General features: G+C 39.9%; 2 protein-coding genes across 6 annotated transcripts; one reads left to right on the top strand and one right to left on the bottom strand.

The window, feature by feature from the left end:
• On the top strand, positions 1-4,658 carry CENPQ (centromere protein Q). 5 transcript variants are annotated; one of them, XM_064411659.1, is made up of 9 exons: positions 1-130; positions 1,112-1,267; positions 1,577-1,634; positions 1,767-1,881; positions 2,044-2,112; positions 2,709-2,838; positions 3,057-3,176; positions 3,470-3,547; positions 4,126-4,658. In XM_064411659.1, exons 2-9 carry the CDS (start codon positions 1,145-1,147, stop codon positions 4,252-4,254), a joined length of 822 nt encoding a protein of 273 aa, XP_064267729.1. In that variant the 5' UTR covers positions 1-130; positions 1,112-1,144; the 3' UTR covers positions 4,255-4,658. The 5 variants fall into 5 exon arrangements, with proteins under 5 accessions (XP_064267729.1, XP_064267725.1, XP_064267724.1 ...); XM_064411655.1 differs by lacking the exon at positions 1-130 and adding an exon at positions 208-372 and having other exon boundaries at positions 1,580-1,634; XM_064411654.1 differs by lacking the exon at positions 1-130 and adding an exon at positions 216-372.
• A 674-nt stretch (positions 4,659-5,332) lies between these two features.
• On the bottom strand, positions 5,333-14,629 carry LOC135295865 (cytochrome P450 2K6-like). The gene is made up of 9 exons (XM_064411650.1): positions 14,161-14,629; positions 12,387-12,549; positions 11,285-11,434; positions 10,652-10,812; positions 9,821-9,994; positions 9,093-9,234; positions 8,221-8,405; positions 7,995-8,136; positions 5,333-6,672 (listed from the first exon to the last, which is right to left on the bottom strand). Exons 1-9 carry the CDS (start codon positions 14,416-14,418, stop codon positions 6,485-6,487), a joined length of 1,563 nt encoding a protein of 520 aa, XP_064267720.1. The 5' UTR covers positions 14,419-14,629; the 3' UTR covers positions 5,333-6,484.
• Positions 14,630-14,643: the final 14 nt, after the last annotated feature.

Genomic DNA, 14,643 nt, shown 5'->3' with positions numbered 1-14,643 from the left:
CGCGCACGCGCGGTGGGCGGGAGCGGCGCCGCGCGTGCGCCGCGGGAAGCGCGGGTTTGTTTGGTAACGTCCCGGCGGGCTGAGGCGGGACCGGCCGCAGCGCTGAGGAGGGCGAGGCAGCGCCTGGAAGGTGAGGCTTGGGGCGACATGAGCCGGGAGGAGAGGAAGGGCTTTGTGGAGATGTTGTCCATGATGCTATCCGACAGCACTGGGGAGCGGGCATTTGGGGATGTGAGGGCGTGAGAACTACAACTCCCAGCATGCACAGCGATGGGCGAGACAGTGCTGTGCGGCGGTGGGGAGCAATGCATGCCGGGAGTTGTAGTCCAGATCTCATTTGCGGTCCGCTGTGAAAGCTGTCCCACAACATGGGTAGTTAGGGAGGGGGGGGGAAGTGCAGGGCTTATTTCCTTGTTTTAGGGTTTATTCAGCTGGTGTGGAGTTTGTTTACCTGCCATATGGTTTATTTACCTGTTTTAGGCCTCAGTAACCCTGCTGGGGCTTATTTATCTGCTGTCAATTTCGACACTTGCCTGGTGAGGAGTGACAGGACCTGAGTGAGGAAAGAGCGGCCTGAGGGAGGGAGTGAAAAGCTGAATAAATCTGAGTCGTGGTGCTTGAGAGACGAGAAGGGTGGTGGGGTTTGTGGCTACTCCCTTCTGGGTGACAGCTTTTTCCTCTGTCCCTATGGTAAGAAAAACTGTAGATTTAAACTGCATCAGAGACCGCTGTGCTTATGTGCTAAAGTAAAAAGTTCTGGTAATTCGATGACTGCACTGAAAATTAGATGAATCACAGAATGGTTTGGGTTGGAAGAGACCTTAAAGATAACCTATTTACAACTCCCTGCCATGGGCAGAGGCATCTTCCAAATGGGGATGCTTTTTTAGTGGTTCTACATTTAGGTAAATTTACAGGATTTGAGCTCTAGGTTAGCAAATATTCAAACGTTTCATCTCATTTAGGCTCATTTGGGGCTTATTGGGTTGAGCCCAATTTCATTTTCATTTTTGTTTTTTGGATTTTTTTAAATTATGGTTTGCATTGTATGGGTTATAATTGCTGGATTTTAATTTTGTCTTTGTTTCCTCCTGTTCCCATTGGTTTACAGATAATCAAACCCTGCCACACGTCTTCCAATAAAATGGGGAAACCAAGTGGTGGGAAATCAGCAAAAAATGCTTTTAAATCACAAAATCAACAAGGGACTTCTAGCAAAAAAAAGAGAGCAGATGAACAAGGAAAAAAGCAAGGTCAAAAAAGACAGGTATTCATTATTTTGGATCAAACATGTAGAAAAGTAACTGGAGGTGGGAGCAAGGGGAAAGAGTATTTTTCCCCATTTTTTAAATTGGAATTTATAGTGAATAGTTTATCAGCTAAGACTAGTCCTCTTGAGGAAATGCCCAGTGTGAAGAGCTCTTTTGAACAGTCTTCAATAAAGCTTTTTGGGTTTTTTTTGTGCTTAAAGACTTTTGTCAGACACTGGCATAGTGAGTTCATAGAAGTAGATGAGTGATTGCACAGCAGAGGATGTCTCAAAATTACCACATTTGCTGTAAATTTTTCCCTTCAGCAGGTCCCTCAGAAAGGCAAAAAGGGAGTTAAGGAACTGAAGGACCATTCCCCTGCAGGTGAGGTCCTGTTCTTTGCTGTTAAATCTGAAGTGTTTTGCACCTTTGACTGCAGTCTGACTGAACTGAGCCACAAAGCTCTCTGTCCATGTTTGACAACTCATATTTCTCTTTTTTCCTTTGTGATAACAGGAGAAAATGGTTCTTCAAAAAAGGTGAAGCTGTCCAGTGCCACAAGAAGATCTTGGCAGCCTCTCTCAGAGAGCAGTAGGCTGTTCCTGGAAAGTATAGTGGATTCAGTAGTACTGTAAGTGCCAAATATCCTGGTGGTTCTTCTTTATTTCCTCAAGGGACAAAGTAAAAAAAAAAATCATAGTATTACTTGAACTGGAAATCAGTGTGGTTTTTTGATGTGCTCTCTGTGCTTGCACACTTTGTGATGGAAATTCTGCCTGTATTTTCTTTCCAGATCTGTTTTGTCCCAACAGAGGGAGGGAAAAGATGATGTTCAGAAGCACCTCAATGTACTGAAAAACAAGTAAGAAATTATGAATTAAAAGGAAAGAGGGAGAGAAAAGATTTCTTCTACCCAGCTGTTTTCTACCATACTTTGAGGGTGAACTAAAAGTCTCCTGTGACATATATATATGTATATGTATATGTATATATATATATATATATATATTTAGATATGTAGAGAAAGCTATATATCATGTTTCATAAAAGCATTTCCAGGTTTTACTAAAATGATCATTATTTGGAAGCAGTTGTGAATTCTCCTCTTAGAACTTTGAAAAGCAGAAGGGTCAGCACTGGGAAAATATTAGGAAACTATTAATTAATGTCAGTTTACAGTCAGGGAGTGTGGAGGCCAGTGGAGTATAAACCACACAAGGTCAGTGCAATAGCAAACATGAGAATTTTGGGATTTCTTGTTCCTGGTTCTTTCCTTAGACATCTCCACGTGATTTTGGAAGACAGTCCAAGGCAGTTTTTCTTTCCCTCTGCAGTCATTTACTTCACTGGCAGCAATTAAGTTTAAATCTGCAGTGAGATTAGTTTTTCCCCAGAATTTTCTTCTTGCTTTGCAAAGAACTCCAAACAAGTCACACTTTCCTTTTTCTGTAATTGAAGGGTGCTGAGAAGTTTCAAGACTTTAAATGTACCTCCGGAGAAGCTGGGCAACCTGAAGAATATCCTGGGCCTTCAAATGGCAGAGAAACAAATGCTTGAGACAAATGAGGAGTCTTTGGTACAACTGCAGGTATGAAAAGCAAGGAAGGGAAAAAATTACCTTGCCACACTGCTGGCTGTGCCTGTGCTGTTGTGGAGAAGTATCCAGTGTTCATCATTGTCAGGCACTTTTGCTGCAAAGCACTGTCTCTTTTTGGATGTTTTGTCAGTGACTCGGTGTGTTCTGTGGGAAAGATTCCCCATCTCTAAAGTAAATTTTCTTCTGGTTTTGTGTTTGTTTTGTTTCAGGAAGAGATAACTGAAGCAGTGCGATCAGCGGAGCGCATTGAGGAAAATATACAGCAGCTGCAGCACAAAATCCAGGTGCTCAAGAACCAGTTACAGAAAGATGAAAAAGATGCCAGGAAGGTATAAAATAATAAATAAACATAAATAAATATATAAAATAAATACTTGTGTACTCCTATAACCTTGAGGAATGGGCTGACTTCCAGAGCTTTCTCAAACAAGCTGTTTCTCAGGCAGTGAAGGCCTGAGAAGGCCTCGTGCTTTTGGGAATGGATTTTCTTAATCTTTCCAACTTCAGTTGCAGAATTAAGTTTGGTTTCAGAAGTTGGATGATGACAAACATGTTATTTTCCTACTTGTGTGCCTGATATTTGGGGGGTTTGGATTGTTTTTTCATTCTCTTCTTTTTCTAGGTATTCCAGGAAAGTGGCAGTGGAGAACTCCAGCTTCCAGAACTCCCCAAGCGCAGTTTGCAGGCACCCATTTTGCAGGTGAGTGTGGAATAAATATTTATCTTTCCAGAGACACTTTGGTAGTGAGGAGGAAGACAAGAGAATGTGCTTTTATCCCTTAACCTCTGCCAGAGGGGGCAATTCTGAAAATTCAGAAAATTTGAATAGGTTTTCATTTTCCATGTTATATTTTTGTTCTTTTCATTGAGAACAATATGCTTATGCTTTAAAACCAGGACAAAACCCTAAAAACCCTCCTTATCCCTGGAAGTGTTCAAGGCCAGGTTGGATGAGGCTCTGAGCAGCCTGGGATAGTGGAACCTTGTGGGAGGTGTCCCTGCCCATGGCAGGGGCTTGGAACAAGCTGATAAAGGTTCCTTCCAACCCAAACAATTGTTATGATTTAAAACATCACCTGTTTTTTCCTAGAAACCTTATGGTCCTAGGGAACTTGCAATTTCTGAAATATATCTATAGATGCTGGAGGGAAGACTCATTCTCTGACTGTGAATCTTTTTTTGTTTAAGCTGTAGCTGGGCTGCATGGAGGTGAAATTCCTGTTGCACTCAACAAAAGCTGTTTTTTTATTTGTTGTCCATGATTCTTTTCTTCTTTAGGAGGAAATTTTGAAGGTGAAGAATCAGAAGGGCCTTTTAAAGGATATGAATGCTATTCAGCAGTCAGCTGACTTGAAGAACTTACTAACCCTTGTTGAAAAGACCTATGAGAAGGTGGATTTGCTTTGAGAAGCCAAAGTGTGTGGAATCTCTGTTTGGAATCTGCTTTCTTCCTAATGGCCTTCTTGTTGTGACTGCTGCATTTCTGTTAAAACATTTTCTATTAACGTTGGTATATAAATGTGTAGATACATTTTGGGACTCAAGTGATTTAAGTCATCTTGTCAAGGTTTTTTGGGTTTTTTTAACCTGTGATGACTTCTAATGATGACATATCCTGTCTTAGGAAAAGGGAGGAAAATGGATCCTGGGTTATTTGGGGGTTTTTACTGAATAAGGGAACTATTCCTTTATATTTGCACTTCTTTATCTCTGCATCACTGAAGGTTGTCTTCTACAACAGTAGTTTTTATTTGGGAGTTTAAACCTGAAACAGGTAGTAAAAATAAACTTATCTAATACTCAGTTGTAAATCCTGCTTTCAACTGTCTTACTATTTTTTAACAAAACCCCTCAATTGAAGAAAAATGGATAATTTTTATCAAAATTACAAAATTGTTTTTACATTTTCGTTACTTAATACAAAAACCAACATCAAACAACATGAAGTACTTTCTCAGGTTAAATTACCTGCTGAAAGACAGCAGTGCTCTTTATACTGACCTGCTTCATAAACTCTTGTTCTGCTGTTTACAAGCTGCTGCTGCTCTTAATGAGACAAAAGGTAATTATCTCTCTTCTCTGAGGGCTTGAAAGCCTCTCTGGAGTTAGAATAATGGAATATCTCAAGTTGGAATGAACCTGTAAGGATCTCTGAGTCCAGCTCTCTGCTCCTCACAGAATTACCTAAACCATGTAGGATCAGGAAAACCAGACTAAGTACTTGCTTTATATTGAATCACAGGAGTAGGACTATAATTATTTAGAAGTATTTTTAAATCAAGTTATCACAAATTTCTAAGTGATCACAAATTTGTGATCACTTGGCAAGGAGAGCATTTACTGATATTACCATTACCCCACAATAATTTAATCCAGAGCATGGGTTAAAAATTTTCCTGCATGCCAGGAAAAGGTTAAGTAAAGATGCTTTCATTAAGGGTTATTTACTGTGTGGGTTTTGAACTTCCTGAACCACATAGAGACCTTTGCCTTTTTGAAAGTTTTTTATTTTGAAAAGAAAGTGCAGAGAAGGGCAGTGAGTACGAGTCAGATTCAGCTTCCCCACAAGGAGGTTGAAATAGTAACTGAAGAATGAACTTCTGCATTACAGTGCTGGATAGATACAGAGGCAAGCCATAATTACTTCAATTTTGTTCCCTGACACAGGCTGGCTATGAGGGTTGTTACTTTGGAGTTGTCATGCACACATAAACAAGGTAACATAAACCAGGGAACATAAATCCAGACATTTAGGAGGTGGTCTTAGCTTGACTTGATGGTGGATACTCTTGGACAGAGTTGCAAAATGATCAGATTGTTGGTTTTGATGAGATTTGAGGCCTCTTCCAGAAGGTTCACTGTTGATCTGTGTGTGTGGAGCTGTGACCACAGGTCTGTGATTTGACCTGGGAGCACCTGAAACTTCAATTTCAGAAACCTTGGCTTTAAGTAGGTAAAACATTTTCTTGTGTGTGTATGCTCTATGTACTGAGTTTATCCATTTAAGGAATACTCCAGGAAAATCTTAAAGAACTTCTGGATTCAGGTCAACTTAGCTTAAGGTTTTTTCTCAGAAGTCATCTACAAGTACAGAACTGTGATTTCTTTGCATATGAAAATGGAGTAGGGAAGAAGAGCCAAGGGAAGAAGCTGCACTGAGGCATTGGGGAACATCAGGATATCCAGCCCAGCTTCAAACCCAGCTGACTGCCAAGGTCAAACAGCCCTTCTGTTCTGACAGCCTGAAGCTCTGAACAACCCACATTTATCTCCTTGTACAACCTAAGCACAGCTTCATAGCCCATATGTCTTTTGGGAAAAACCTGGATGTGGGAGCATTTTTTGAGATATGCTTTCAACAAACAGTGAGCATGGCAGCAAGAATAGGAAAGCTGAAGGCCTATATTATTTAGCCAAGATTGGGTGATCTAAGAAATTAACCCATGAGTCATCAGTTACTTCACAGTTCTGGTCCACTTTGTCCTCTCCCAAAAACTAAAAAATAAAAGAACACCACTTTGGTTTAGAAGTGCTGGAAACCTTAATTGAAATATGGATTGTTTTGGTCAAAGAATTAAGAAGACTGATGTAATGGAAAAGTGATTTAAACATTTTAGAACCACAATGGATTAGAGCTCTAGGAACGTGCTACAGCACACATTTTATAGGGTTTGGGGATGACATTAAATGAAATGGCAGGGCTGAGGTCCAGGTCTGAGCTGGAAACTCCAGGTGGAGGGAGGAAGTTGAACCTCTGCAGGAGACTGGTGAAGAAGAGGAAGAGCTCCATTTTGGCAAGAGTCTCCCCAGCACAGATCCTCCGCCCTGGAACAAAAGGCAAAAAGACCACAGGAAAATCAGTGAGCTGCTTCTTCAGTACTGGAAGAAAAAAAAACCTTTTACCAGCTCTGAAAAGCTGGGAATCCAGCTTCAGTGGGAATCCAGAACATTTTAATGTTATATCCTAGGTATGAATAAAAAACACAGTAGATTTTAAAAGTCTTTTGGGTACAAGTTATCCGAGAGAGAGGAATTTTGATCTTCAGAGGTATCATACCAATGCCAGCTGGTGATAGATTTTGTTTTCCTTTGTTGAAATGCTTGCATTTGGAGAGAAATATATGGAAATGTAGTCTGAATTCCTTAATTCCTGAATTCCAGTTTTCAGTAAAATTGAATTTTTACTTCATTATCACAATTCTCTTCTACTTGGCTGAATTTTTGGATCCCAAACAAACTGGTTTAGTCTAGAGTTTAGGTCTATTAGTCAACTCATAGGCAATTTTTTTATACTAAAATTTGTCAGCAAATTCCTTGAAGATTCACAAATGCTGGCTAGAGTGGGACTGAGAAGCCAGGTGGAGGCGATATTCTAAGAATATTCAAAAATGCTGTAAATGTAAGTTCTGTCAAATCTAGTAGCTAGTAAACTGCCTTACTCATAGCATGATGATTCAAGCCAAAACTAACAAAATCTTGAACTAAAATTTGGTTTTAACATCCCTGTGTGACAGAAAATGAAGAGCTATTGCATGGCTGTGATATGAAATAAGCCCTCCAGGGAATACCCAGACCTGTCACTCCCTAGATCTGCTTTCAGCTGGGACATCTAGACTTAAGTCTAGAAAATAAGACCTGGGAACTGGCAGTGTCATAAATTCTTCTAAAAAGAAAAAAAAAATAAATTACAGTGTACTGGACAGTGAGTATGACAAGAAAAAAAATCTTATTCAAAGATCATACAGAGTTGAAGCTATAAAAATAGGATCGATAAGAAAAAGGAGAGTGTTGTGGATATGCCAGATAAATTAGCCAGAGACTGTTGTATGGGAACTTAAGAAGAGCAATTACAGAGCCTGCAAACCAGAAAAAATGCCAGAGAAGGAGCAGGGTTGGAATCTCCCATGGCAAATGGTGTAGGTGTGTAAATTCAGGTGAATGTCACATTCTGAGAAAGCCTCAAAGGACAAGTCCCTTCTTTCCTTTGATTTTACACAGAATTTGGGCTTTTTTATCATCAAATTATATGAAATCTTGACCCAGCTGGCATTTTTTGTGACTTTTAAAAAGGGTCATGGAAAAATGAAGCGGGAATGCACAGAAGCATCTTCGCTGTGTGTTCTGTGTAAATGTAAAAGAGAAAGCACCTGCTGAGAAAGGCATGAAAGCATCTTTCTTCACAAATTTCCCATTGGCATCAAGGAAGTGCTCAGGGTAGAACATGTCTGGTTTCTCCCACTGCGACTGGTCTTTCAGGACTGAGGTCAGTAAAGGGATGATGTAGGTTCCCTGCAAAATAAGGCAGTGGAATGAATTCCTGGACAAATTCAGAAAGAACAAATGTTAAAAGAAGCAATCCTGTAGGCATCTCACCTTGGGGATGAAATAGCCTTGGAGGGTGACATCTGCAGCAGTCTCATGAGGCAAATCCAGTGGCAGGATATTGGCAAACCTCTGAATTTCATGGATGACAGCATCTGTGTATGGCATCTGAGCTCGGTGCTCGATCCGCGGGGGGTTGGACCCTATCACTTGCTCTATCTCTTCTTGGACCTTTCCTGAAGAAAGAATCAATTCTAAGATGCAAGGACTCATTCACCCCTGAGACACAGTGTGCTTTACTCATGTAAAGTATAATAGATCTGGAGTACAAACAATAAATTCTCCCAAAATCTTTTTTTTTTTCCTTTCAGAAATAATAGGAGGTGAACAGGACTTTAATTCTTTTACCAACAAGAAACCTGAAGACTTTTTTTTTCTGCCATCTCTTCTGTCTAAAGATCCATGTTGTACCCAAGGGTTGTCTCTAAAACCCCATTTGACTCCAAACAACCCTGTACCATCAGCTGGAATGGAGATGCCAGGCAAAGGCAATTCCTTGAATCTTCTCAGGTCCCTAAAGCCTCAGTACAGTTCATTTAACATCTGCACAGACCTTTGGTTTATTGACAGTTTCTGAGGGGAATCTGGAACAAAATCATTGACCAACACAGGACAGCTCTTTACTTACTAATTAATGAGACTTCCCCAAGCAGAGGGCCTGGCCTGTATGAACTCTGTTCTGCTACTGGCTGAGCAGTGCAAGCCTCACTGGATCTGAACCAGAGGACCAGAGACAGTAATTGGCTGGAAATCTCAGCTCATTGAAACTTGACCTATTAACAGATAGGCCAAGTTGATCCTCCAGTTTCCTGTTTGGTCACTAATTTCCTGAGTGTAACAGTATCTATCATTAAACCACTTACTCTGGATTTCAGGGTACTTTAGCATCAGCAGAAAGCCCCAGTTTAGTGTGGTGGAAATGGTCTCGACACCAGCAGTGAACAAATTGCTCACCAAGCTTAGCAAGTTGCCATTATGGAAATACCCATTGGTAGTGGATTTCTCCTGAAAAAAGTCGTTGAGATAAAAGGATGAAAACTCAAAGCTTTCCATGTAAAAATGCAATTTATGTAGATAAATATTTGCTAATATATAAATCCTACATTTTAAATAAGTGTGAAAGACAAGGAAGAGCTTTGGGCTTGCTCCTGGAGGAGAGTGCTGACATATGTTTGTATTTACTGGGACCATCTGCAAAGGGAGCTGCCTTCCCCATGGGAAGGTAACCCAGCCATGTCAGAAACCCCAAATAAGTCCCAGTAAAGCCCAGGCAGTGATTCCATTCTGTTGTGTGTTATGTTTTCAAAAGAGCCAGAAGAGCTGGGACAACAGAGAAAGCAGATAGAAGATGCAGCCTTGGTAAATATATTTATACAGTCTGAAAAAAATAAGGATAAAGGTTCACTGATTAAAAGAGGTTGGAATTTCAACAGCATGAAGTATGTGTTCAACTCTACCACTTTGTAGTATGCATTTTCTCAAAGACAGCTTCCCTACAGAAATTCAGCTGTAATTGTAAGGACTGAAAGAAAATTGCAAATATCTTCATAAAACCATAAAAGATGCAATCAGCAAGAAAATGCCCAGTTACCTCCTGCTGTTTAACCAGGAAGGCATCAATAAAACTTCTTTGGTCATTTTTGTCCAGGTTTTTGAGGTGCTCCACAAAAGTAACTCGTACAAAATCATGGAATTCATCTCTGTTTCGAAGGAGAGCCTTGTTAGCCCTTAGAAGGAATCCAAGGTATGGGAAGATATTGTACATCTACAAGAGTAGAAGTTGTTAGAGAGAGTTTATCAGCCAGAGCTTTGAAAACACTATAGAAACAAATTAACAACATTTGGCCTTCCTTGCAGATACAAAGTCAAAAATGTAAGATTAATATTATGTTGTTTAGAACATGGAAAAATGACTGGATGAATTTATGGTAGAAAATTTGTCAAGGACGACTGAATAGAAGTAAAAATCTTGCCCCAAAGTTCTACTTTTCAGGAGTAGTGTAGGTGTCAGGCTGAAACAGCTTCAAGCTGCCACCAGGCAGATGGAAATGATGGCCAGCAACTTTTTTTATTGTTTTGGCCAGCTCTTCCACTAACATTTTTTTTTTCTTTTTAAAACCTAGATAAACATAAATCAATTTAGGGTGTGGCAGCATTGCATGGAAGTATCTGAAGGTGTTTTCACTCACTAGCACTCTTCAAACTGTATCTTAAATAATTTTTTGAGAGATTGGGGGCTTGAATGTTGACTTCATGATTCCCAAGCTGTCTCTTAAGGCTTTTTTGTCTGAGAAAGTGCTTTGTAAACCTAACAGCTCTCAAAGTCTCATATTTTCCTGTTTAATAGAAGAAGCTGATCACCAGTATTGCTATTTTCCTGTGGCATGCAGTGGAACAGCAACATAAACATGTGAATCATTACCATGACCAATGGTTTCCCAGCAAGCCTCATGTTTTCATTGGTCAGATTTAGAAGTCTCACAAATCTGGAGTCTTTGTAGTCAAATCGTTTTCCAAGCAATATTGACACAATTATATTAGCAACTGCTGCATTAATTATTTTGCTGGCATCAATAGGATTTCCTAGACAAGGAACAAGAGAATTGATTACATTGTAATAAAGATATATAATTTGTAAATGTAAAATTATTATTAAATATTGCTATTTGTTCTGATTGGTAGCTATCATTGATTGTGATCCAATGTCAGAATACCATATCAAGACACAAAAATGCCAGAGGAGCCAAATTCATCAAACTGGTGTACATTTCCTCAAAAGGTCTGAACTTGAGAAGGCCCAAAAAGCCTTTGCATACTTGGACAAAACCTCAGAGGTAGTGAGGCCCTGGCACAGGCTGCCCAGAGAAGCTGTGTCTGCTCCACTCCTGGAAGTGTTCCAGGCCAGGCTGGACAGGGCTGGGAGCAGCCTGGGTAGGGGAAGGTGTCCCTTCCCCTGACAGGGGGTGGAGCTGGATGAACTTTAAGGTCCCTTTGAATCTAAACCATTCTGTGACTTTGTGATTCCATGGGTTTGCAGAATGAACAACCCACCCACCTTCCTGTGAGGCGATGGAGTCTGCCAGGTGCCCGTACTCCTCCACGATTCGATCCTCAATGGCCTTTTTGCCCATCCCAAAGTCTCTTAAGGCTGTGAGGGTGAACCTTCGCATCACCTTCCAGTTTTCACCGTGGGCAAAAACAACCCCTGAGACCAAGAGAACATTTCAATGTGGCTGAAGATTTTAAATAGTTTTGTAGGCATACAATGGAGCTGTTTAGTAGCAGTCACTTTTAAAATAAATTGCATCCGGATGAGGAAAAACACACAACTGTGCCTTAAGTATTTTCAGTCCTCAGAAACAGGTTCATTACACAAGCAAAGGATAAATATTTAAGGTTTATTTCATAAAATCTTAAGAAGAATATATATTCTTAAAGACACTTGTCACTGAAAGAAAGTGGACATTGGAAATTCAAGTTCAAACTACTGGTCATCATAGTTTGGAAGAGGAATTGAACTAAGACCTCTGATGACTGCAGGAAAAAAAATTAAGTAGGAACAAATGTCTTAAAAAATTCAGTAATGTCTTAAAGCCTCCACCATCAGCTTTTTTTCACTGAAATTGTTACATCATTTAACTGATGACCTCAACTATGGGTTTGAAATTCTTGTTTTGAAACTCAGCTCACTAGACAGTGTTCCTCTTTTTAAAATAAATCCACAGTTCTCTATGTGCTACATGCAATCTATTGTCCTATTCTGTATTTAAAAGCACTATTTACCACTGAAATGATGAGCAACAGTAGAATACTAATTTCAGAAAAGGTTGTTCTATGATAAGCCCAAAATCCCACAAGTTCAGAGCCATATCATGAGAGCTAGAAATGCTTCTCTGGCAAGGATGCCCTGTTCTAGATCCTGAAAGTGTGTCACTATCCATATTCTGTTGCTGTAGTTTTTTTTAGAGTTATGGGGTTTTTTTGCCACTGTCAGTAGTTTCAAAGTTGAATAAGTGTGCTAAAGTCAATGAAATTTCTCCCTATTTCCAATGCCTTTTGTAATTTCTGATCAAAGTGTTGTCCCAGCTCCTGCTTTGTCTGTAGGGAAAATAAAAAAAAGCAGGTCAAACTGATAAGGAAGAATAAGACCAACTTACCATTTCCTTTGGTCAAATCTTCAAAGACTGGGATTTTAGGTCTCTCTGCAAATGCATCTGCCTGGTTTACAAGAGCTTCCTTCACTGTCTCATAGCCAGAAATCACTACAACTTTCCTGTACCCCATCTGAACACTGAAGACTGGACCATATTTTTTGGACAGCTGTCAGGAAAAGAGAATCATGATTTACAACTTTTACAGAGAAATTCAGCCAGCAGAGAAATTCATCACCCATTCCAGTGCTGCTTATTTTCCAGTCCTGCCTCTGGGTTACTTACATGGTGGACATTTTCCTGACTACAGGGAAAGACACTTGATTTAAATGATGGCAATGTGCCAGACATTGTGGTAGATAATGACAAAATTATACAGCTGGGAGAAGAGTTCCATTGTGCTAAACTGAGCAGAACTATCAACAGCTGAAACCTCAAGTCAGCAAAGGATTGCACTGAGAATTCTGTCTGCCCTCAAAAGCCCTTGTAAATTCAATGTTTGACTCATGCTTTAGGACTTGGCTCTATGCTATTGTTTCTTTTGTGCACAGGCTGCACCTGAATAACCTGTTCAAATGTTTGGTACCATTATCTTACTAGAAATAAATCAGTTTGTTTCTGGGCCAGGATTTAGCATTAGATACATTCAAACTTTTTATACATGATTACATGCGCCATGAATCTGTCTCAGAGACAGTGTTGTAGTTTTTTAGCCAGTACAGGTAGATTTATTTTTGTGTAACTCGGTGTTCCTGATTCTTTTGACAACTTGGAGTGGGGGTTTCCAGACTGCACTCATTTTCTAGTGGGTTTGCAGAGAGAAACAAAAGCATCAAGATGTAAAAGGTTAAGCAAGTGGTAAGCAAGTACAGCTAGCTGAAAAAACAGGAGCAGTCATCCATATCTGAATTGTGCTCAAGTCACAGAGCCAGTATCCAGCATCAGAAAGGAACCACTGAATTACAGCAGACACATATTGGTTCTGCTGGCCTGAAAACAGATGGAACTTGCTTTAGTCAACACAATTGGACTGTGTAGGAGAGCTACAGTGATAGTCCAGATATTGCATCTAGCCAGTCTTTTGATTTGTGGGTACAACATCCATACAGTTTGGTGCAAATATCCCTTTCAAAATCATCAGCAGGGAAGACGTGTAATTTTAATTTCTAAACAGAAAAAACTCTAAGAAAGGAGCAGGTTCATAGAACTCTTCTAACTCAAAGTCAGCAAAGCCCTGCAATAAACTACGTAAAGAAAGCACTAGAAGAAAACTGAGAGATTTATTATTTTGGCAAAAGTTGGCTCTGAATATTAAGAGTATATAGTTATATCTTCAGATTTTGGGGAAGAAAAGAGGAAAGGAAGATGAGAGCATTGATAAATCAGTGATGCCAATATGCTGCAATCACAGCTCCAGGTATATCAATCAGCGGAAGGCAGAGAGGGTTACACCACATATCAAAATCATTCTTTATTCTGTTGTCTTTTTCTAAAAATTACCACAAAAATAAGGTGGATGCTTGCTATTAACTTGAAAGTTGTTGAATAAACTGGATAAAATATTTATAACAATATTTTATTGTTGGATAAAATATTACAGAAATATTTATATATCTAGAAACCATGCTGCATTCAACATTTCTGCTCAAATAACCATTTCTGGATCCCTGGCTAAAGGCTCATATATGGATGCAATTCATTGGGTGCAATAGGAGAAACTGCCTGACATCTTGGACTATGGGGCTTGGTTGATAGGACCAACAGAAAAGAAAATGAGTACCTCTAGATAAGTCCTGTAGGGTCTCTTCAAGTCAAACAAAAGAAGATTTCCAATTATAGGTAATGGTCTTGGACCTGGAGGTAAGTTCTGTCTTCGGTCATTGTTCCAGAAACCTGCTGTTTTCAAAATGGAGAGAAAAGCCAGGATCAACACTAAAACAGTGGAAGTGCTGCTGTTCCAGAAACCTGCTGTTTTCAAAATGGAGACAAAAGCCAGGATGAACACAAAACCAATGGAAGTGCTGCTGTTCCAGCCCATCTCTGTTCAGCCAAGTATTTGCCACAGAAAAGAGAAAATGTGGATTCTGGATCTCTGTCCTCCTGAAATAATTGTGCTTGAGAGGCTCTTGTGTCAGTCCATAAACCTCTTCTCCACTGAAGGGTATTTTTCAATCATGGCCGGTGACTTGTTCTCTTCCCATGTGTTTCCTAATGAGTCATCAGAAGGGTACAGGGGCATATATGTGTTTGCTAACCAGTGTGA

This window comes from Passer domesticus, chromosome 3 (assembly GCF_036417665.1).
Source record: "Passer domesticus isolate bPasDom1 chromosome 3, bPasDom1.hap1, whole genome shotgun sequence".
NCBI classification, from domain to species: Eukaryota; Metazoa; Chordata; class Aves; order Passeriformes; family Passeridae; genus Passer; species Passer domesticus.
The sequence above is the reverse complement of the archived record's forward strand: the minus strand, read 5'-3'. Positions and strand labels throughout refer to the sequence as shown.